The sequence below is a fragment of the Chiloscyllium plagiosum genome, unplaced genomic scaffold (genome assembly GCF_037043375.1).
Source record: "Chiloscyllium plagiosum isolate Xiang-an unplaced genomic scaffold, Cpla_swu_hap1 HiC_scaffold_13, whole genome shotgun sequence".
Taxonomy (NCBI): Eukaryota; Metazoa; Chordata; class Chondrichthyes; order Orectolobiformes; family Hemiscylliidae; genus Chiloscyllium; species Chiloscyllium plagiosum.
In genome coordinates this window covers 38969324-38993130 of record NW_028270151.1, presented here as the reverse complement: position 1 = coordinate 38993130, position 23807 = coordinate 38969324, and the positions used below count along the sequence as shown (strand labels likewise).

Below are 23807 nucleotides of genomic sequence, written 5' to 3'. Positions count from 1 at the left end.
TCAACTTGCCTGATTACTCTTTGTATTGTAGTGAGAATTCCATGCAAGGACTGCCACAAACACTATGTAGGACAAACAGGAAGAAAGTTAGCCACCAGGATACACGAACACCAGCTAGCCACAAAAAGACATGACCCCCTCTCCCTCATAGCCCTACACACAGATGAAAAAAAAACACCATTTCGACTGGGACAACACATCTATCCTGGGACAGGCTAAGCAAAGACATGCCAGAGAATTCCTAGAGGCCTGGCACTCCAACCACGCCATAAACAAGCACATAGATCTAGATGCCATCTATCAACCCCTCAGAAAACGAACAGGAAATGACATCACCACAAACCCCAGGAACCCCATCCAGGAGAAAGATATAAATAGAAAGCAGGAGACAACAGCTTCGCTTCACTTGGAGGTTGCCACTGATGATGTTACCTCGTCAGGTAATGAAACGTCTGGATATCAAACCTACAGCTCAGTGAGCAAACCTACACCCTGAGAATTCCTAGTTAGAGTATTCAGAGACTATATTCACCACTATTAACCTTAAGAACAATGTTGAAGGGTAATGCAGCTAAAAAGGCCAAGTTTGCTAATGTTGTTCAGATCTTTTACAATGAGCGTCGGTATGTGTAAGGCTCCAAAGCCAATGGACTCAGAACTTTTCTCCTTTTCCTTTAGGGATCATTTCCAGGGAACTTGCAGCTAGTTTTTGTCCTGCGACCTTCCCGTTTCATCCAGAGGACTATTGCCGACATTGGCATCAGGCTTCAACGAGATGATTTTAAAATGAAGGTACCGGTAAGCATATGGTTTTATTTATGCTCAAGTATTCATTTCATTTCATAGAATTTATTACATTATGTAGAATTGCATAATTTTTATAAAGTTACAGAGCTGTTACAGTACAGAAGGAGGTCATTCTGCCCTTTGTGCCAGCACCAGTTTTATTACCTAGTGCCAATCTCTTACCTTTTCCCCATATCCCTACACACCATGATTATCTAAAATCAAATATCCAATACCTTCTTGAGTTCATCAATTGAACCGCTTCCACCACATAGCTAGGCAATGCATTCCTTACCTTAACAACTTGCTGCGTGAAAATGCAGGATAAAACAGCCTGGTCCATTAATATTTATATTGTCCACATAATGCTCCGCCAACCAACTTCACCTAAACCCATCTGCAAAGATTTTTTAAAATTAACCTGTTCAGATGTGTTTTTACACACCTCTGGAGCAGTAGGCACTTAAACCCAGACCTCTTGGCACAAAGAGCCCTTCTGATCTGTGTATCCTTGCAGTCCTTTCTTCCTCAAATACTGATTTAACTTCCCCTTTAGAAAACTGTTTTGTTGACTCTTTATTTTATTATTTATGTTTATGTTTTTAACAATGATTGGACAGAGAGTAGTCATGGTCAATACGGTCTTCAGACTTAAAGGTTAACTGTTTTAATTGACTTAGTTTAAATTGATGGAAACGTTGCTGCTGTGAATTTCAGTCACTTTTATAGTTGAAGGAAACTACAACTATATATATCCATCATTAATTTATTGTAGCATTTATTTACATATCGTGAATCCATCAGAATAGAGGAACAAATAAACAGGTGGAATGGACAAATCTTTATTATGATCTCAGTGGAATATACTATTTGAGAGTTTATGCAAATAAGTATTCTTTGTGAATTATGTAATCTTCATAAAAATTGTGTTCCTTGATTAAAATGCACTAGCAGAATGGTGGCTTTACATGTTTCACCTGTCTTTCTATTTTTCTGTTAATCACAATTTTTAGGTAACCTAGAATATTGTATATTTCAGATGAGTCATAGTGCATCAATATTGTGAAGAATCTAAGCATTATGTCTGTTCCAGTAACATGTAGATTCAACATTTCAAAGGGAAATATACTTCTCTGTCATGTTATCAATAATTTACTTTGATTAGTAATAGCATAATTTTTTGAAAATTAATTGTGTTTATTTATCCAGTTATAGTATAGGATTCTATAAACCTTTGACACAGTGGACATATGCCCTTGGAAATATTTGAGCATAGTTTAAGGTTTATCATATCTAGACCAAGCAAGACAACAAGCTGGTCATGCACAATAAAAAGTTAGATAGAACATTATGAGCAATTTTAGCATTTACTACCAATTCCTAATGGCCTTGAAAAAATGATAGTGAACCTTCTTGAACACTTGCCATTTGTGCAGTGAAGTGACTTCCATACTACTATAAGGTGGGGAGTTTTTGGATTTTGACCTACTTACAATGAAAGCATGATGATGTACTTTAAACCAGGCTAGTGTAGGATGTGGAGGAGATCTTGTAGTTGTTTGTGGTCCTGCACATGTGCAATCTAGGTCATTGAGATGACAGGTTTGGTAGGTACTGTCAAGGAAGGCTGGATACCTGCTTTTGTGCGTTGTGTCAATGGTAAACTAACATGGTGTGCTGGTGATGAAGAAAGAACAGTTCAAGATAGCAAATGGGGAGTCAATAAAGCAGACTGCTATTTCCTGGATCTCCTGACAATTGATGGGCTTCCACTAATTCAGGGAAGCAGAGAGTGTTCCATTATACTCTTGTTTTATGCCTTGTAGGTGATGGAAAAAAGTATTTAGGGAGCCAAGAGGTGAGCTGTTCACCATATAATTCCCAATTTTTGATCATGCTCTTCAACTCCAGTAATAATGTGGCTGGTCCAGTTACATGAATGGTCAATTGTGATATCCAGAATGTTCATGATGGATTCTATGATGGGTGATGCCATTAAATGTAAAGGGGAAATGGCTGGTGCTTGGTAGTCATACAGTATGAACATTACTTATCAGCGCAAACCTGAATGTTATCCAAGTCTTGCTGTATTTGAATACAGATTGCTTTATTATCTGAGGTTTTGCAAATGGAACTGAACAGTGCAATCATCAACAAACATATTCAGTTCTAGTCTTACATTAGAAAGAAAATCTTTGATTAAACATCTGAAGATGTTTTCACCTTGGACACTGCCCTGAGCAATACCTACAGCAAAATCATAGAACTGATAGGATTGGCCTCCAAAACCCACAACTAACCGTTTCAGTTGTGCTAGGTATGACTCTGGGCAGTGGACAGTATTTTCCTCATTTCCATTGACTTCAACTACACTCCTTGATACCACACTCAGCCAAATGCTTTGATGTCAAGGGCAGTCACTCACCAGTGCAATTCAGATGTTTTAGCCATTTTTGGAGCAGGTCTGTAACAATTTTCAGAGTTGAGTAGCCCTGGCTGAGCTGGAAGGTTCATTTTCAGAAGTTGCATCACCATAATAGGTAACATCTTCAGTGGGCCTCCAAATGAAGCACTGGTGGTGTAGCCGCTTTCTATTTATATGGGTTTTCTTGGGGTGGTGATGTCATTTCCTATTGTGACATCATTTCCTATGGTGATGTCATTTCCTGTTCTTTTTCTCAGAGGGTGATAAATGGGATCCAAGTCAATGTGTTTGTTGATAGAGTTCTGGTTGGAATGCTATGCTTCTTGTGTGTGTCTCTGTTTGGCTTGTCCTAGGATGAATGTGTTGTCCCAGTTGAAGTGGTGTCCTTCCTCATCCCTACGCAAGGACACTAGTGAGAGAGGGTCATGTCTTTTTCTGGTTAGTTGATGTTCATGTATCCTGGTGGCTAGTTTTCTGCCTGTTTGTCCAATGTAGTGTTTGTTGCATCTGAAAATGAACCTTCAAGCTCAGCAAGCAAACCTACATCCAGAACATCAACCTGAGCTATAAATCTTCTCAAAACACTGGAACCTAAACTATTGATCATGTAATAGAAATAAAATCTACAACTTTTTTCACTTTGCTGATGATTGAGAGTAGGCCAATGTAGCTGTGGTTGGAATGGTTGAATTTATAATATTCTTTAGTCAACCTATTCAGAAATGTTTTTACACACCTCTGAAGCAGGTGGGACTTAACCAGATCTCCTGATCAAAGATAGGGACATTAACACTGCACCTCATGAATCCTCAGTGCAGTTGAATTTATCTTGCCTTTTGTAGATAGATAAATGCTGGGGGTGCTGCAACTGCTACTTTGCTTGGTGGGTTTGGTGAGATAATTAGCTGCATATCAATGAGGCTACATTTGCAGTTAAAATGTTTGTTAACAAGCAATACTCCTTAACTTGCTGCTGCCTAACAAGAATCTTGCCTTCTCATCTGGCTGTTGCATGATAGATGCAGCAAGTTGCTCCCAAGATGAGATAGGCCTCTTTGGACTTTTCACACGATTCTGCCACAAATCTTGCCAAAGGCCCCTGTAAGTTTCTTGCCAGTAAGATACAGTCCTACATTTCTTCCTCATCCCACCTTCCAAATGGATTTATTATTTTTAAGTCATCATTCTTCCTATCAGGTTTTAATGGTATTATCAGGTATTCTGGAGATTCAACGATTTGTGTTACAAGCTCAGAGAAGTACTCAACTGATAATAGCTTTGAACTTTGCCATGTATAAATTTCTACAGAATCCAATGGTTTGCAACATCAAGCTCAGATCAGATGTGAAATGCTTTGTTTTTGTTTGGATTTGGAGTCATCACTCTTAGATTGTTCAAATCACAGTATCACAAAGTTTTGGAAGAAATATCACGTTGAACACAGTTAATTATTTCACAAAAATTGTAAAAGTTTTGAGAATATTGGTTAGCTGCCGGTTTCCCTTATAAAATGCGCATAAGGCAATTTGAAACATCTCCCACTCAGATGATCTTGGATTTGCATATTATGCTTTTGGCTGACCACAGCATGTAGAAGAAATCTAAACTGAACAATAGAATGAATGTATACAATGTTCACATGCCTGAGCATTATTGTGCATATATCATAGGCTGATGTAACAAAAGGAATTTGATCCTATCTGACCCCTTTCATATACAGGGCTTTAAAATTCTGTGCAAAATATTGGATTTACCTGTCATATAAGTAAATAGTTTCATAAAAGATCCTTCATTGTCTAGGCTAATGCTTAAGTCGTTCCTTTACGGTATGTTTCTGAAGTGTTTTATAGCAACATTGCTATCTTCAATGCAATGTATAGCTATAGATTGTTTGAATCCGACGTAATGGTGCCTTTGTTTTTCAGATATTTAATCTGGTTGTGTTTTATTATACTGCCTTGTGGAAAGTTAAGAACAATTTGATGGCTCAAAAGCTACTTCTCATTGCCTCTGTTGCAGATTATCATGTTAAATACTATAGCAGATCTACACAGCTACATTGAAAAAAGTCAACTGACGAGAGATTTAGGAGGTACTCTGGAATATTGTCACAATCAGTGGATTCATCATCGAACTGTGAGTGCAAAAATATAAATTTTGACTTTTTTACAAATGATTAACTTATCATTGTTTTCTTCTCTTTTGTTATTTACATGTTTACGGTACTGACTTTTTAAATCAATTTAGTACCCATTTTCAAATCGCCTTCCCTTCTAAAGATATGACTACCAACAAAACAACTTCCAATAAAATCACCTACATAAATACCTAACAGTGGTGCTTTCTTGAAATCTATATATTTTTATACATTTTCCTTGAATTGTGACAACTGTAACTTCTCCCCATAGACTTTACAATGAAATGTGATTGCTTATAAGTTTGAAAGCCACATCTATATTGCCATTCTATGTTGTTCTATTTACAGGTTATGCCTGAAAATACCACTTGTTTGCTTTATTTCATCCTTTCCCAAATGCATACTCAACCTTCATTTGTAAATAACTGCAGAAATAAACCTTGTTGCATCAGGCACTATCATCTTGTTACAGTTGAGAATATCAAGAGGTGATCTGATCAAAGTCCCAGGTCATTTTGTCTTTGATTCTGTATGTATTATTTTAGCCCCTTATCTCACATTATCGATTGCCGTCTTTGTAAATTTGCAATTAATGGAAACTTTGACACATTTAGTTAGCTTATATTGATATTAGACAAATCACCATTAATATTAAATTGCACAGCACTGGCTTTCAAACATCTCAAAATTTTAACATAAAACAGATGCATAGCAAGTAAAACAAGTTACTGTAAAAATGAAAGAGAGTGTGTTAGCCTTTATGTTATATGGTTTTACTGAAATTTCATGTATTTATTTTCAGGCTATAGAAAATTTTGCTATGACAGTGAAAGCAACAGCACAGTTATTACAGTCATTTGGCACTGAACTTGCAGAGACGGAGTTACCCAATGATGTTCAGTCCACAAAACTACTGCTCACAATTCACACAGAAAAACGCAATGAACTAAAGGTAATAGGTGTTATGGTGGTGATGTGTGCCATTACTTCCAATTATCATGATAATTATAAGGAACAACTTGTTTTCTTATGGGAACGATTTTATATCTATAAAAATAGTGGTGCAAAACCAGTTAAGATGTTGCTTTCTGACGATGCGTACAAGGTAATACTTAAGCCTAAAAATTACCATGAGCAATTTAGCAAATGCATGCTTTAAATATTTGGAAGATGTACCTTGACTATTTTAGTAGAGTTATTACTTAATTCAAAAGTTTGTATATACTGTGATGTCTGTTCCTCCTATCAAGTGGATGACCTCACATTTTTCCATATTGTATTCCATGTTCTTGCCCATTCAATAAGTGTGTCCAAATACTCTTAAAACCACTTTTCCTTGGTTCACACCTTCCTCCACTTAACTTTGTATTACCTGAAAATTTGGAAATATTACATTTGATCTCCATGTCTAAGTAATTCATATATAGCTGAACCTGATTACTGAACTTTTTATCACTCCACTAGTCAAAACCTACCAACACAAGAATGGCCCATTTATTCCTACTGTCTGATTACTATCTGTCGACTGATCTTTACTCCATGCCAGTACATTACTTCTCTCCTAAGTACTTTAATTTTGCTCACCAACATCCAGAGGAATCTGATCAAAAGTCTTCAGAAAATCCAAAAATACTACATCCATCAACTCCCCTTTAACAATTTTGTTCAGAACAGCCTCAAAAAAACTCTAACAAGTTCATCAAACATGAATACCCATTCAGAAATCCATTGTGACTGTGCCCATTTGATCTTTATTATCCAACTGTCAAGTTATCATATCCTTTATAATAGATTCTAGCATTTTCCTGACTATTGATAAAAGGCTAATGGGTCTGTAATTTCTTCCTTTCTTTCTCTCTCACTCCCTTCTTAAATAGAGGAGTGACATTTGCTAGCTTGAAATCTGCAAGAATCATTTCAGAATCTACAGAATTTTGAAAGATGATATTGCCAAGCTGATTCAGCGTGCTGCGTGCATGATGTGGGAGGTCAGGGACACTGATGGTGTCTCTGGCTCCTATAGCTGTGGAAAGTGTGTACACATTCAACTTCTGAAGGAGTATTTGCAGCACTGAAGAAAGAACTAGATGACCTCAGGCTCATCTGAAAGAACAAGGATTTTCTGGACAAGACCTTCAGCGAGGTCATTACACCATGCATAACAGAAGAGGGAAGAAGGGAGATGACAATGAGGAAGGAAGGGATGATTCAAGTACAAGAGACCCCGGGGGAAGTACCTCTTGTGAACAGGTTGAATCTCTTGGAAACTGCTGAGACAGACGACAATGCCAGTCTGAGAGGCGGACAGGTCTGCTAATCGAAAATTGGCATGGAGGCAGAGCTGAGGAGTCAGACATCATGTAGAGCCGTGGTAATAGGGAACTCAATAGTGAGAGGGACTGAAAGGGGCTTCTGCGGCAACAGGCGGGATTGAGGATGGTGTGTTGCTTACCTAGTGCCAGGATCCAGGACGTCACCTACAGAGTGCAGGGAATCCTCAAGGGCAAAGATGAAGAGCCAGATGTGATGGTGCACGTTGGCACAAATGATGTCGGGAAGAAGAGGAAGAACATTCTACAGTAGGATTTCAGAGAACTTGGAAGAAGGCTGAAAAGCAGGACTTTCAGAGTGGTTATCTCTGGTTTGCTTCCAGTTCCTCAGGCTGGAGAGGGCAGGAACAGGGAGATAATGGACTTGAATGTGTGGCTGATGAACTGGTGCAGGAAGCAAGGATTTAAATTCTTGGATCACTGGGATATGTTTTGTGGTAAGGATAAATTATACAAGAGGGACGGGTTACACCTTAATAGGTAGGGGACCAGCATTCTGGCAGGCAGGTTTGCCACTGCAACACAGGTGTGTTTAAACTAAGTAGTGGTGGGGGGGGGGGGGGAAACTGGAAATTTAAGAAGGAAGTTAAAGGGAAAGTGAGAATAAGAGAAGTTAAGAAAGACAACAGAATCAATGGAGCAGAAGATTCAAGAAGGGATCATACAGTATGGTCAAGTGAAATAAGGATTGATAGGAGGGGTGAGGGGAGTAACAAATTAAGAATATTATATATGAATGCATGAAGCATAAGAAATAAGGTGGATGAGCTTGAGGCTCAGTTGGAAATTAGCAGATATGATGTTGAGGGGATAACTGAGACGTGGCTTCAAGTGGACAGGGCTTGGGAAATGAATATTCAAGCCTATATGTGCTATCGAAAGGACAGACTAACAGGCAGAGGGGTGGGGTGGCCCTGTTGGTGAAGAATGATATTCAGTCTTTTGCGAGGGGGGACATAGAATCAGGAGATGTAGAGTCAGTATGGATAGAGCTGAGAAATTCTAAAGGTAGAAAGACCCTAATGGGAGTTATCTACATGCCCCCAAATCTGTCTGGATGAAGGGCGTAAGTTGAATAAGGAGTTGAAATTGGCATGTCGCAAAGGTATTACTACAGTTGTTATGGGGAATTTCAACATGCAGGTAGACTGGGAGAATCAGGATGGTACTGGACCCCAAGAAAGGGAGTTTGTGAAGTGCCTCCGAGATGGATTCTTAGAACAGCTTGTAGTGGGGCCTACCAGAGAGAAGGCAATTCTGGATCTGGTGTTGTGCAACGAACCGGATTTGATCAGGGACCTCGAAGTAAAGGAGCCATTAGCAGGTAGTGACCATAATATGACAAGTTTTAATCTGCAATTTGAGAGGGATAAGGGAGAATCGGAAATGTCAGTATTGCAGTTGAACAAAGGGAACTATGGAGCTATGAGGGAGGATCTGGCCAAAGTTCAATGGTTCAATACCCTAGCAGGGATGGCAGTGGAACAATAATGGCAGTATTTCTGGATATAATGCAGAAGGTGCAGGATCAGATCATTCCGAAGAGGAAGAAAGATCCTAAGGAGAGGAAGGAGCGGCCATGGCTGACGAGGGAAGTTAAGGACTGTATAAAGATAAAAGAGAAGTATAACATAGCAAAGATGAGCGGGAAGCCAGAGGACAGGGAAACTTTTAAAGAGCAACAGAGTCATAGAGGATAACTAAAAAGGCAATATATAGAGAAAAAAAGAGGAACTAAGACAAACTGGCCAAAAATGTAAAGGAAGATAGTAGAAGCTTTTTCAGGTATGTGAAAAGAAAAAAAGATGGTTAAGACTAAAATTGGGCCTTTGAAGACAGAAACGGGTGAATTTATTATGGGGAACAAGGAAATGGCAGAAGAGTTGAATAGGTACTTTGGACCTGTCTTCACTGGGGAAGACACAAGCAATCTCCCAGCTGTAATAGTGGCTGAAGGACCTCGGGTAATGGGTGAACTGAAAGGAATTTACATTAGGTAGCAAATGGTGTTGGATAGACTGTTAGGTCTGAAGGCTGATAAGTCCTTGGGTCCTGATGGTGTGCATCCCAGGGTACTAGAAACCAGTGGTTCTAGAAACCATGGACACATTGGTATTCAGTTTCCAATATTATATCAAATCAGGATCAGTTCCTGCAAATTGTAGGGTGGCTAATGTTGTCCCACTTTCCAAGAAGGGAGGGAGAGATAAAACCAGTTAGCCTGACGTCAGTGATGGGAAAAATGCTGGAGTCAATTATAAAAGATGAAATTACGACTCATTTGGATAGCAGTAACAGGATAGGTCAGAGTCAGCATGGATTTACAAGGGAAAATTGTGGTGACTAATCTTTTGGAATTTTTTGAGGATGTAACTATGAAGATAGACAAGGGAAAGCCAGTGGATGTAGTGTACCTGGACTTTCAGAAAGCCTTTGATAAAGTCCCACATAGGAGATTAATGAGCAAACTTAGGGCAAAATGGTATTGGGGACAAAATATTGACTTGGATTGAAAATTGGTTGACTGACAGGAATCAAAGAGTAGTGATAAACGAGTCCCTCTCGGAATGGCAGGTGCTGACCAGTCGGCTACCACAAGGTTTGGTGCTGGGACCGCAGCTGTTTACAATATTAATGATAAAGATGAAGGCATTAAAAGTAATATTAGCAAATTTGCTGATGACACAAAGCTGGGTGGCAGGGTGAAATGTGAGGAGGATGTTATGAGAATACAGGGTGACTTGGACAGGCTAGGTGAGTGGACGGATGCATGGCAGATGCAGTTTAATGTGGATAAATGTGTGGTTATCCACTTTGGTGGCAAGAACAGGAAGGCAGATTATTATTTAAATGGAGTTAAGTTAGGTAAAGGGGAAGTACAATGACATCTAGGTGTTCTTGTACATCAGTCAATTAAAACAAGCATGTAGGCACAGCAGGCAATGAAGAAAGTTAATGGCATGCTGGCCTTCATAACAAGAGGAATTGAGTATAGGAACAAAGAGGTTCTTCTGCAGCTGTACATGGCCCTGGTGAGACCACATCTGGAGTATTGTGTGCAGTTTTGGTCTCCAAATTAGAGGAAGGACATTCTGCTATTGAGGGAGTGCAGCATAGGTTCATGACGTCATTTCCCAGAATTGCGGGACTATCACATGTTGAAAGATTGGAGCAACTGGGCTTATAAATACTTGAGTTTATAAGAATGAGAGGGGATCAGTTTGAGACGTATAAGATTATTAAAGGATTGAACACTCTGGAGGCAAGAAGCATGTTTCTGCTGATGGGTGAGTCCAGAACCAGAGGACACAGTTTAAAAATAAGGGGTAGGCCATTTAAAACAGAGTTGAGGAGAAATGTCTTCACCCAGAGAGTGGTGGATATTTTTTTAGATTACATTAGATTACATTACAGATTAGATTAGATTACATTACAGTGTGGAAACAGGCCCTTCGGCCCAACAACTCCACACCGACCCGCCGAAGCGCAACCCACCCATACCCCTACATTTACCCCTTACCTAACACTACGGGCAATTTAGTATGGCCAATTCACCTGACCTGCACATCTTTGGACTGTGGGAGGAAACCGGAGCACCCGGAGGAAACCCACGCAGACACGGGGAGAACGTGCAAACTCCACACAGTCAGTCGCCTGAGGCGGGAATTGAACCCGGGTCTCTGGCGCTGTGAGGCAGCAGTGCTAACCACTGGGCCACCGTGCCGCCCAAATGGATATATGGAATGCTCTGCCTAACAAGGCAGTAGAGGCCAAGTCTCTGGATACTTTGAAGAAAGAGATGGGTAGAGCTTTTAAAGTTGGTGGAATCAAGGGTTGTGGGGTTAAGGCAGGAACAGGATACTGATTGTGGATGATCAGCCATGATCATAATGAATTGTGGTCATGGCTCGAAGGGTTGAATGGCCTACTCCTGCACCTATTGTCTACTGTCTATTGCCACCTCTTTCAACACCCTGTGATGTAGAGTTTAGGTTCCAGGGACTTAGCATTTTTCAGCCTCATTTATCTCTCCAGTACAATCTTCTTATTGATTCTAATTTTCTTCAATTCTCCGTAGTCAATTGAATCTCTAATTCTGGGAGTTTACTTGTGCCTTACTCTGAAAACAATCACAAAGTAATCATTTAGTTTCTCTGCCATTTCTGTATTCCCCATTAAAAATTCTCCTGACTCTACCCATAGGCTCACATTCATCTTAGATTCTTCTTAGATTTTAGATTTTGCTATTCATCTTAGTCAAACACTTCCTTTTTACATATCTATAGGAGGTTTTGAAGTTTGTTTTCGTGTTTTTTTCTTCTAGGTTGTATTCATATGCTTTTCTCCCTTTCTTGGTTTCTTGCTCCTCTTCTGCCATATTTTAAAACGTCCCAATTGTCAGATTTACTAACATTTTGGCAACTTTATAAATCTTTTCTTTTAATCTTATACAATCCTTAACCTTCTTTGTCAACCACAGTTCCATGACCTTTTTTTGAGATTTTGCACCTTGAAGGAATATATAATTACTGTGAGGCATGTAATATTTTTGAAAGAACTATGCCTACATTGTCTATGTACAGGTTGTTAAAGAACATTGCTGATGTCCAGTCATGCCTTTTAACGTATTTTCGTAATCCACCTCAATTAATTTTTGCCTCATTCCTTCATAAGTTCCATTTTCCAAAGGGCTTCTTTTTAAATTTATTCATGGGATGTGGCATTGCTGGCTGGCAATCATTTATTGCCTGTCTCGACTTGCCCTTGAGAAGATGATGGTGAGCTGCCTTCTTGAACCACTGTAGTCCACATGCTATAGGTATCCAGCAGACTGTTCCAAAACGCCAAGACTAACACACTCTAAAAAACTTGCCCTCCCCAACTTTAGTGCTCACTTGGTTTACACAGTCTATATGCAGATTGAAGTCATAGAATCATGGAAGTCTGCAGCATGGAAATAGACCCTTGGGCCTAACTTGTCCATGCCACCAAGTTTTCAAAAATAATCTAGTTCCATTTACCTCCATTTGGGGACAAGCCTGAAACGCCAATTCTCCTGCTCCTTGGATGCTGCCTGACTGGCTGTGCTTTTCCAGCATCACACTCTCGGCTCTGATCTCTAGCATCTGCTGTCCTTACTTTCTCCTACTAAATCCCTTTCTACCTGTTCAAATGTTTCTTAAATGACAAGACTGTACTTGCTTCCATTACTACCTTTGGCAGCCCATTCCAGACTCTCAATACCCTCTGTGAGAAAAGAAATTGCCCCTTTGGACTTTCTGTATCTCTCTCTCCTCTCATCTTAAACCTATGTCCTTACGTTTTAGACACCCATGATAACTGTTGTCCATGCTACATATTTCTCCCATCTCCTGATTAATATCATGCCTCACATTACAATTACTATTGGTGGTTTATAAATAACTCCAACCAATGTATGCTGCCTCTTGCTGTTTCTTACAAACAGATTCCATACATTGTTCTTCCAATCTGAGATCCTCCGTTACCAATGTTTTGATCACCTCTCTTATTGTCAGCATAACACCAGCTGATATAAACAAGGAATAAAAGTAGGCCTTTCAAACCTGCTGTGTATTCAATAAGACCATGGATGATCTGATTTTAACTTCAATTCTACATTCCTGCATTTTCCAATAAGCTTTCAGCCCATTGCTCAGTTGGTTGGACAGCTAGTTTGCAAAGCAGAGTGACACCAGCAATGAGGGTTCAGTTTCCATTCTGACTGAAGTTACCATGAAGATCACACCTTCTTGACCTTGCCTCTTGTCATAGGTGTGGTGACCCTCAGGTTAAACTCATCACTTATTCCTCTCTAATGAGAGAGAAGCCCTATGGTCCTCTGGGTCAATTGTGATTTTATCATACCTTTTAATCAAGAATCTATCTACCTCTGCCTTAAAAATATTTAAGAATTCTGCCATTTGGGAATTCCAAAGATTTACAATTGTTCCATCTGTTCTTCTTAAACTTTGAATATCTTTGAATATTTAGTCTCTAGTCCTGGTCACTGTGCAGTTATGTTTCTGTAATGGAAATTAGATCATACCTATTTAACTCTCATTATACCATTTGATCATCTAATTTGTAAATGCTGAATGCATTCAGGTAGAGTGCCCCTAACATGATTTTGTTAATTATATTCCGAGCATATGAAGCATACTTGATGTTTGGTTTTGTCTCTCCTATATTCCTGTCTCCTCAGCAGCTTTTTTAACTTTGTGTTACGATTTTTCTTCCTTCCAATTTGATTTACCCCTGCCATTTCCCTAAAATCTGCTTTGAGGACTTCACACCCCTTCTTACCTTTGGCGTTGGTACTAATGGGGACCACAACTTCTGGCTGGTTCCCCTCCTTCAGAAAGTCCTCCAGCCATTACAATATATCCTTGACTCTGACACCAGGGAGGAAACATATCATCCTGGAGTCATGCCAATGCTGCAGAAATGCCTGTCTTCTCCCCTGGCGATGAAGGCCCCTTTCACTACCATCCTTCCATTCTTCTTCTTCCTCCACACACACACACACACACACACATGTATGTCTTGGATACATGGCATGTGATGTTCTGCACATACCACTGGATTCCTTTTGCCTTCATTAGCATACTATTTACATTCAATTTTTCACAGAAATTAGTAAACCCTTTACAAATATGGCAAAAGAATGCACACATTGCATTGTATATTCATTCGGATAATGCACAGCATTAAATAATCTAAATGTCATCCAATGCTGTTTTTTTCCAAAAATTGAAATGTCATTTCAAAACAGCAATTACCGAGCCTTCGCTTTTGTTTTTCAGGAGAGACTGAAATTGGCAGTAAAGGAAGGAAGCACTTTACTAATATGTATTAAGGAACCACTTACTAAAAATCCCAATTATGTGCTGAATTCTGATGAACTGGAAAATATGGCTACAGTTGAAAGGTTAGTGACAGCATCAACAGCAGAACATTTTCTTTGCTGCACAACTATTATTTACAATATGATAAACCTTATTTAGTGATAACTGAATTCAGATGATTTTTTTGTTTAGAAAATTGTGTTATAACTAAAACTGCTTCTTTAATGTTTCTTTATTGTCTTTAGATTAAAGTGATTCCACATCAAATTCATTTCTATTGAAGATAAAAGCCAACTCATTATTATATTTGTTCCTTCTTGCATTCATTCACTAAACAAATTCAGCGCATAATTTGTCAGTTAATAATACAGCAAGTTTCTTTAGAAATTTCATAAGATTCCAAGCGAAAAAGGGCTTACTAACCCATCCAACAGTGTCTCTGCTTTCTTGAAAAAAGAATGTTGAGAAAAGACCGAAGAGACATCTTCAAAACTATGAAAGGTTTTGATGAAATGAATGTAGAGAAATGTTTCCTTTTGGAAAAGTAGAATGAAACAGGATGATAGACAAGGATAAATCCAATAGGGAATTCAGAAAAACTTCTTCACCCACAGATTGTACTGTAGATCTTCCTATCATTTGCAGCCAATATAATATAGTTAAAGACAAATTATGCAAGCATATGAGGGAAAAGGGAATAGGTGGTTACAGAGCTAAATTCAGATAAAATTGTGAATTAAGAAAGAAGTGCAGACTTGCTACTTTTTATGGTTTATAAATGCAGAAATTTCTGTTTTTACTTTAAATTGCACTTTAAGTTCTAAAAACAGACTTTTTTCATCTTAGTTTTATACTTAATTTAAATAAAAATGAGTTATTACAGAAGTGTTCAATAATTTGTAATAAATTATTCTGTGATATCAATTGGGCGAAGTTGTAATTCTTTGGTATTCCCAAATTTTGTTTGTGATAGACTACTGATGCAATTGGATGAAACTGAAAATGCCTTCGACCAATTTTGGTCAAAACACCATCTCAAACTAGAACAATGCCTGCAGCTTCGTCATTTTGAACAAGACTTTCGGGAGGTACTTTTCACCCATTATACAGGATATTGTCTTTTGTGAGATGAATTGTTATTTTCTATAGATTTCAAGTGTTCAATTACTTGTATAATCTCTATTGAAACATGCATATTTTGAGTTGAAACAAATTCAATTTCTTCTTTGTTAAAAGTAGAACATTTAAAATATCCATTCTGCACGCTGCAATTGATGTATGAAGGTATGGCCATAGAGGCTCCATTCTCCAATTCTACACATGCATATCAGGTTTAGTACAGAAATAAAATTTCCACTAGCCTGTGAGAATGCCACAAAATATCCTTTCTTTCCTCTTGAAACTAAGCAAATACCATGTCTATTGGTAGTACTGCCAAGGCTGCAGAGCTGCTGGCCACTGGACTGCATAGATACCTTAGAAAGGCAGTGGATACTTTTGTCTTTTTTTTTCATGGGATGTGAGCATCATTGGGAATATTTGTTGCCCATACTCATTGATGCTGAACTGAGTGGCTTGCTAGACCTTGTCAGAGGGCATTTAAGAGCCATTGACATTGTTGGAGATTGGAGTCACGTTTAGACCAGACTAGCTAAGCATGGTGTATCTCCTTTACTGAAGGGCATTAGTAGAACAAGTGGGGTTTTGCAAAAATTGGTGGTAGTTTCTTGGCAACCATTATTGAGAGTAACTTTATATTCCAGACATATTGATTGGATTAGCAAATTTTGAGATTTGTATCTCAGCTTGAGGTTCTAGATGTAAGTTTGCTTGCTGAGCTGTAAGGTTCATTTTCAGGTGTTTTGTCACCATGCTAAGTAACATCATAAATGAACCTCCGGTGAAGCACCAGTGGTATGGCCTGCTTTTTATTTATGTGTTTAGGTTTCCTTGGGTAACCTAACTCACATCCATATTGAATATAAAGTCCACCAGCTGCAATAATGGGATTTGACCCAGGGCTTTAGTTTGGCCCTTGATTATTCCAGTGACATTACCACCATGTCACTGCCTCCTATAAATAGTTGACTTCTGCTATGTATGTAGTTGAGAATGCTGCCCCTTTAAGAGAGCTCATCACATCACCTAGAGTGTCAGAGCTTGGGTCCAGTGTAGAACTGGCTATGGAGGTGTGAAGATTATCAATTTGCCATTTGTTCAGATTACTGTTTGTCTACCTGGTATATAATTTCTGGTCCTAAAGGAAGTACCAATATAACAATTGGCAATGAGAGTGAGATTTGGCCCATAACCTATGCAAATGGCATTTATTGTCCCGAGGAGGCATTGTCTGGATTTCAGAAATGGCATAGGATGTCTAACTGAGAATGGTGATCATGACAGAACTTTGGTGCAGATGACACCATGGAGACAGTATGCTAGCACAGCTGGTGAGGGAACAGCTAACAGGGGAGCATGCACCAAGGACACTTGGGCTGTGAATGTCTATTAGACTCAAGTGGCGGGAAAACAAAATGGCAGTCCAGTTTAAGATGATGGGACTGTTTGATGAAGAGTCAGAAAATTGGACTTTATATATGGAATGCGTAAATTTGTCCTTCAATACGAACAAAATGGCTGAGGACATCATGGCACCAGTTTTCTTAGGTACCTTTGAAACCAAGATCTTTGCAATTTGAAGGAGTCTGCTGCAACCAGAGCAGCCTCTGGAGAAGACATTCCAAGAGCTACTCAAACTGTTAGGAAATTATTTTGCATTTAAGCCACTGATGATTGCAGAAGATTTCTGTCTTTACAAACGAGTACAGCATGAAGGAGAGTTATTTGCTAAATTCATGGCTGCCTTAAAGTGGTTAGCAGAACTTTGCAAATTTGGAGGGTTCCTCAAGATACCTTGTGGGATTGTTTGGTTTATGGCCTTTGACATGAAGCCATCCAATGGAAGATACTAATAAGGGGAGATCCGGATTTCAAGGCAGTTTTGAAATTGCAACTTCGATGGAATTGACCTCCAGCAAAGCAACAGAATTTGCTGATGACGACCTGGTGCACCAAGTACTGGAAACTCAGCATGGTGCAAGTGAAGGAGATAGGCAGAAGTTATTTTTGGTGGCTGAATATGGGCCTCCAGATTGGGAAGAAAGTGGGTTCATGCAAATCTTGTGCTTCAATAAAATGTGGGCCTTCCAATATTATCCTTTCACCATGGAAATAACCTCAAACAATATGGCAGCAAATTCAGGCCAATTGCACTATACCACTAGAGGGACAGATGCTACTCGTGGTCATGGATAACCACTCCAAGTGGCCTGAGGTGATCGTCATGATGTTGGTATCAGCAGAAGCAAGGATAGACTGACTGGATGAAATATTTGTTAGGTTCAAGAGCTCTGAATAAGTCATGAGTGACAATTGTGCACAGGTTATGGCACAAGGTTTTGAGAAGTACCCGGAAAATCACAGAGTCAAACATGTGAGATCGGCTCCATATAGCCCATATAGCTGTTGTCCTTAATGTTCAGCCGCCAGCTAAGAACCATGTTTGACTGTAGCCAGAAGACACCAAAGAGGTATCAGAGCAAAATCAAGAAGGACAGATGGCCAGAAAGGTGGGGGTATTCCAAAGAGGAGAGAAGTATATGTCTGGGAAGAAATAGATCTCAGCAGTTGTGGGACTGTTGTTGTATATGGTACAGATAGGGATGAATTGGTCTGGAGCAAATATGCAGACCAGCTGGTCACTGCACCTCATCAATGTGGGAATGTCCTCAGAATTCTGAGCCAGTCCAGATGGGACCAATGATTTTGACTGAGTCATGTATCTGTAAGCCACATTTGGCCATGGCCAGGGACAAAACAACATCAGCATCACAGGGCAACCAAGCCACAGAAAAATCTAGCTACAGGAACAACAGAACCCATGAAAACAATCAGATGAAGCAAGATTCAATAGTCCACATTTAGCATTATTGTAGCACATAAATATGCGCACTTATTATTTTTAAATTGTTTATCTTTATGTTGTGATTGACTGTACAGGTTTCAGTTCTTCTTTTTCATGTTTTCAGGAGGCGGAGGTACTGACGCCAGGTACTGAACCTCCAGAATATTTCACCCTAGGCTATTAATTTCTGTTTGTATAGAAAGAGAATGCTGTTAAGTTATATGATCACACCTGTATTCGATGTCGATCAGGCAGTTATATAATAAGCATACATAACATGCACAAACAAAAATATTAGGTTTCAAATGTGTTCTGGCACTAATTAGAATTTACACTCAGCCCAGACAATATAAACACACCTGTTCTTAATTGCATGCCCTTTCATACTGACTTACTATACTTTATATATTTGAACACCAGTTCAGAAAACAGGGAAAGCATAGTCACTGAGTGTTTTTAAGGTGGTGGTAGATAGATTATTTTTGGCAAGGGAACATAAATTATTGGATCTAGATTGTAGAACTGAGAACACAAACATTTCTTATTGAATGATAAAGCAGGTTCAAAGGGTATGTCCTATTTCTGCTCCTAATTTGCATGTTTATATATATATATATAGGTGCCAAGATCTGAAGCAGGAAATTGTGGATTCAAGACCCACCCTGAAGATGTGAAAATAAATGCATTCCAAAATGACATTCCAGGGCGTCAGCTCCTTTCTCTCCTTACAGATGCTGTCAGACCTGCTGAGATTTTCCAGCATTTTCTCTTTTGGTTTCAGATTCCCGCATCCGCAGTAATTTGCTTTTATCCAGGTGTTTAACCCACTGCCACCTCTCTTCCAGGGATGCCTATCCTGAAGAAGTACTGCTCTTCTCTCTGACAGGATTTTCGTTTGTCTCTCTCCCCCTGTCCACCTTCACTGCTTTCCTTCTCCCTCTCAGTGTTAGACAAGGTATTTACTCTCTCTATCCACTGTCATTATCACCTCTTTATTGCTACCTTTGCTTCTGGAGCCATGACTCGCCTTTTCTCAGCCTAGTATAAATACCTCCCTATTTCTCCCTTTTTTTAGCTTTGACAAAGGATCAGTTAGACTCGAAACGTTAGCTCTTTTCTGTCCTTACAGATGCTGCCAGACCTGCTGAGATTTTCCAGCATTTTCTCTTTTGGTTTCAGATTCCAGCATCTGCAGTAATTTGCTTTTTTCCAGGGTGGTATTCTGGAATGCTGCTTTTTAGTGTTCCATGGCACTATTTTAAAGAAGTGCAAGGAATCTATTCTCTTTGTCCTTGTAATCCCTCAAGCAAGATTACCACAACCATCTCATTGTCATCACATTGCTGTTTTTAGGAGCTTGTTCTGTCCTTTCTGCATTACAATAGTGCTAAATTTGAAAAATGCATATAGGCAGAAAAGTACTCTGGGAACCTCTTGAGGTTTTTGTATAAATTCAAGTCTTTTTTTCACAAAATACACTGGTCTCATGAAACAAAGTTGTTGAAGCTGATTACTGCAACAATATCTGGCGAAAGGCTTTAATCACTGTGCAAAATGTAAAAGCTTATGATTCATATATCTTCCTAATCTATATATGGGCTGGAAATGTGTTGCTGGAAAAGCACAGCAGGTCAGGCAGCATCCAGGGAACAGGAGAATCGACGTTTCGGGCATAAGCCCTTCTTCAGGAATCAATGATTCCTGAAGAAGGGCTTATGCCCAAAACGTCGATTCTCCTGTTCCCTGGATGCTGCCTGACCTGCTGCGCTTTTCCAGCAACACATTTCCAGCTCTGATCTCCAGCATCTGCAGACCTTACTTTCTCCTAATCTATATATGGATCTCCCATTCTCATTTTTTTGTCGTTATCCTATGATTCACATCAAGAATTGGTGCCAATTCCCTTCCAAATATTACCACAATTTCAGAATTTTCTCATAGAGTCATAGAGATATGCAGCACAGAAACAGACCCTTCGGTCCACCTTGTCCATGCTGGCCAGATATCCCAACCCAATCTAGTCCCACCTGCCAGTACCCCGCCCATATCCCTCCAAACCCTTCCTATTCATATACCCATCCAGATTCCTTTTAAATGTTGCAATTGTACTACCCTCCACCACTTCCTCTGGCAGCCCATTCTATGACCTCTCCCAAACAGGTTCCTCCAAGATCAGTTGTGAATTTCACTGTTTATTAATTTTCCTAGATGCACTCCGATGTCCAGCGATGCATGAATTCAACAGCAAAGGCAGTAACTGCATAGGTTCACTGCTGTGTCAGTGAGAAGTGTGGGGTTTTCTTTCTCTCTCCCTCTCTCTCTCTTTCCTACACAGACCAAATGCTGCCTTTGTCTGTTCCACTCCCTTTTAAAAGTGCTGTTGTTTTGACTTTTTTTTTCTTCAAAGTTCCAAAACGATGCAACAGTATATAAAACAGTAATTGCTGCTCCTGGAATTCAAGGAAAACACCTAGAATACCTCAATAAAAGAGCAGCCTGTTGCATCCAGAAATGTTTCCTGTCCTCCATCTTCGATTACCCAGAATCCTGTTCTTACACTATGATATTTAATAAGGCAACCACCCTGTCCTTCTCTATTTTTTATGAAAATGATAGAAGCAGGTAAATTTCTGAAACACAAAATAAAATTTAATTGTGCCTTCTCATGATTTTAATCCTCATGTTGGCCATGGGTTTTTAGTTTGTTGTCCTAACTATCTTTATTCTTAATGTATGTAACTAAGAGGTTCTTATCGAACTGTTTTATAGTCACTGTACTGTGTGAAGTACAACACAAATTTCTGACTTCTTCCTGCTGAATAAAAGAAGGGGTGGAAAATGAGAGTTTAGGAAGGAACTTGATGAAAGTTCCACTAAATTTCTCAGCTGCTGAGACTTTACAGGTGCTTCTCTTACATTTGTATCTCTCAGATAATTTATAGCTCTCTCGTGTTCACTTGCTTACACTTAGTTTTGATACAATTCCTTTCTACAGAAATTTCACCTGCTTCTGAACTAGCTAATGCTACTAGGTAATCAACAATCATCTTTAACATGGTTAATCTTAGCTCCATTTATGGTAGTATCCCTACCCACCTCCAAGGGGACTTGCTCCAGAGGTTCGTAATAACATCTCTAAACAAGTTGATTAGGATAAACATATCAATTTCTTTTCAAAATTGGTTAATTTTCTTGTGTGTCTCTCTTAAACTCGTTCATTAAACATATAATTCTTTGGAATAGAGCGATAGTCACTTCAAATACTTGAGTATAACAATGATCCTTTGGGGAAACACTTGCAAATGCATTGACTCAGTCTTAAAAGGGGGGTGAGTTTGTCTAACTGCAGATGTAATTTCTGTTTGTGCATGCCAAGAGGCTGAGTTTCTTGTGAATGTCACCACAAAATTGCAAAGAGCAAGAAGAAAACAAATGTCATTTTCAAGCAACAGAAACAGCAGCCTGTCTAATACTGGCACTACCTTAATATCCATAAGTTTACTTTATCCCTCTCCCACTCTCTCCCAGCCTCCAAATCTTCCCGGCCTTCCCATAGTTCTCAGGGAGAAGGAGACTGGCTCCCAGTACAGTACCCCTCCCCTGCTCCAATGTCCATGGAGCAGGCCCCACGACATCACTCCCTACCCCAGGATACCCTTCATTTCTGCTGCTGGTCTGTTCTCCCCTAGTTCTGCTCCTGGCACTGCAGTGTCACATTCCAGCTGTGGTACAAACCTCTGCTTCACCTCCCTGATCCCTCCATGCTGAATGTGGTGGTGTCATTAGCACATGCACAGGTGCTTTCTGAAATCCAGCCTGTCATCATCAGGTGATGACAATAGCTATGTTTGTGCATGTGCAGTTGCCATATTCCATTACGGATAATCATTTCTAGTAACCCTTTATCAAGTGATCAGTATAGGGATGGGGAGTGGGAAGCCCTCCATCATGCCTGAGAGATACTGGCCTATAAAATTCTCTAATTTACCCATTGGTCTAACATTCAAGAGGAATATGTTTATTAGATCTATCAACACATTGCTTTTATCAAACCAGGACTGACCAGTCTCCAATTGATTTCAAAATAACTGCAAGCTTTAGCTCTTGGCAAATTGCTGGATGAGCACTTCACCTTTCAAACAGATTATCTTTAAGCTCTATTGATTAACTTGAGGATTGTTCAGGGATTCCTTATCCAGATTGATAATTTCTAATGATGAACACTAATGTACTCTTACAGCCATGCAGTAAGGCATAACTTTTGCTAGGGGCACCGCAGTTTCCTCCCTAGCCTCCGCAAAGTCCCGGGATACACTTCAACAGGTCCTAGGGATTTATCTACCTTAAAGCTTTTAAGACTTTCAGAACATCCTGTAATTCTTTAATTCCTATCCCCTACTCGTAACTGTAATCCTAACTTCTTAACCAATTCAATCAGCCAACCTTGAATATTCTTTGGAAATCATCTTTCGCCTCCTGAAAAGTTGTAGTAAGCCATTTTAGCATAATAATGCACAAGATACCTAGTGTATTTCCTTTTAACTCTTTGCAATTATTAATGCAACACTTACAGTTAAACAATATTTCCATTGGGTATCTTAGACCTTACGAGTTTTATGCTACAACTGAGGCTGTGGGATTGCAGTGTCACTCTAGATCCACCATTCCATGGGTCAGAACATAAAATTGAAAATTTCTAGTTGCTAGGATAACCAATTAAATACCTCATCCATATTGAATTTTAAACAAAATATATTGAGCCACCATATTTCCTAAACAGAACTGAGTTGGTCAAAACACAATTTTGTTCAATAAAGATGCAGTGATTAATTACTATACACATTCAGTAATATACAAATATGAGTGTTCATCTCTGTAACTGTGCCAACACACACACTCACTCACCCATACATCAGGAAAAGAGCAGTTTTCTCTGTCAAGACTGGCTTACAGAAAAAAAAAACACTTTAGCCAATGTGTTGTTCTTCAAGGCAAATAAATAACGCATAGAATATTCCAGGGTCTGTTGTTCCAGCAGTTGTGGAAAAGTCATTCATCGCACACAATCTCTGAAATCTTGCAAGCAGGTTTTTCAGGAAAAAACATTTTTAAGTTGTTCTTTCAATTATTCTTCTAAAAAGAAAAACTTGGTGTCACCTGAATAAATGGGGAAGGTTTTCATTTCAGAAATGGTGAGATCATTGCACAGTTTGATTAAAACAGGCTTTCTTCAACTCAATTGTTCTTAGCAGATTTTCCTCCAACTCAGCCTGTTCTAAGTAGACGTCCCTCCAAATCA

At 39.2% G+C, this 23807-nt stretch overlaps 1 protein-coding gene and 1 pseudogene across 8 annotated transcripts in view; both read left to right on the top strand.

Moving 5' to 3' along the window:
* LOC122555988 (guanine nucleotide exchange factor DBS) overlaps window positions 1-23807 on the top strand; it is a 404319-nt gene that overhangs the window by 165656 nt on the left and 214856 nt on the right. For all 8 annotated transcript variants that reach the window (XM_043702332.2, XM_087993537.1, XM_043702330.2 and 5 more), the window contains exons 5-9: window positions 679-798; window positions 5231-5347; window positions 6151-6300; window positions 14503-14627; window positions 15518-15632. In XM_043702332.2, coding sequence (XP_043558267.1) covers window positions 679-798; window positions 5231-5347; window positions 6151-6300; window positions 14503-14627; window positions 15518-15632 — 627 coding nt within the window. The remainder of the gene's footprint in view (window positions 1-678; window positions 799-5230; window positions 5348-6150; window positions 6301-14502; window positions 14628-15517; window positions 15633-23807) is intronic.
* LOC148148302 (uncharacterized) lies at window positions 6443-8162 on the top strand (annotated as a pseudogene).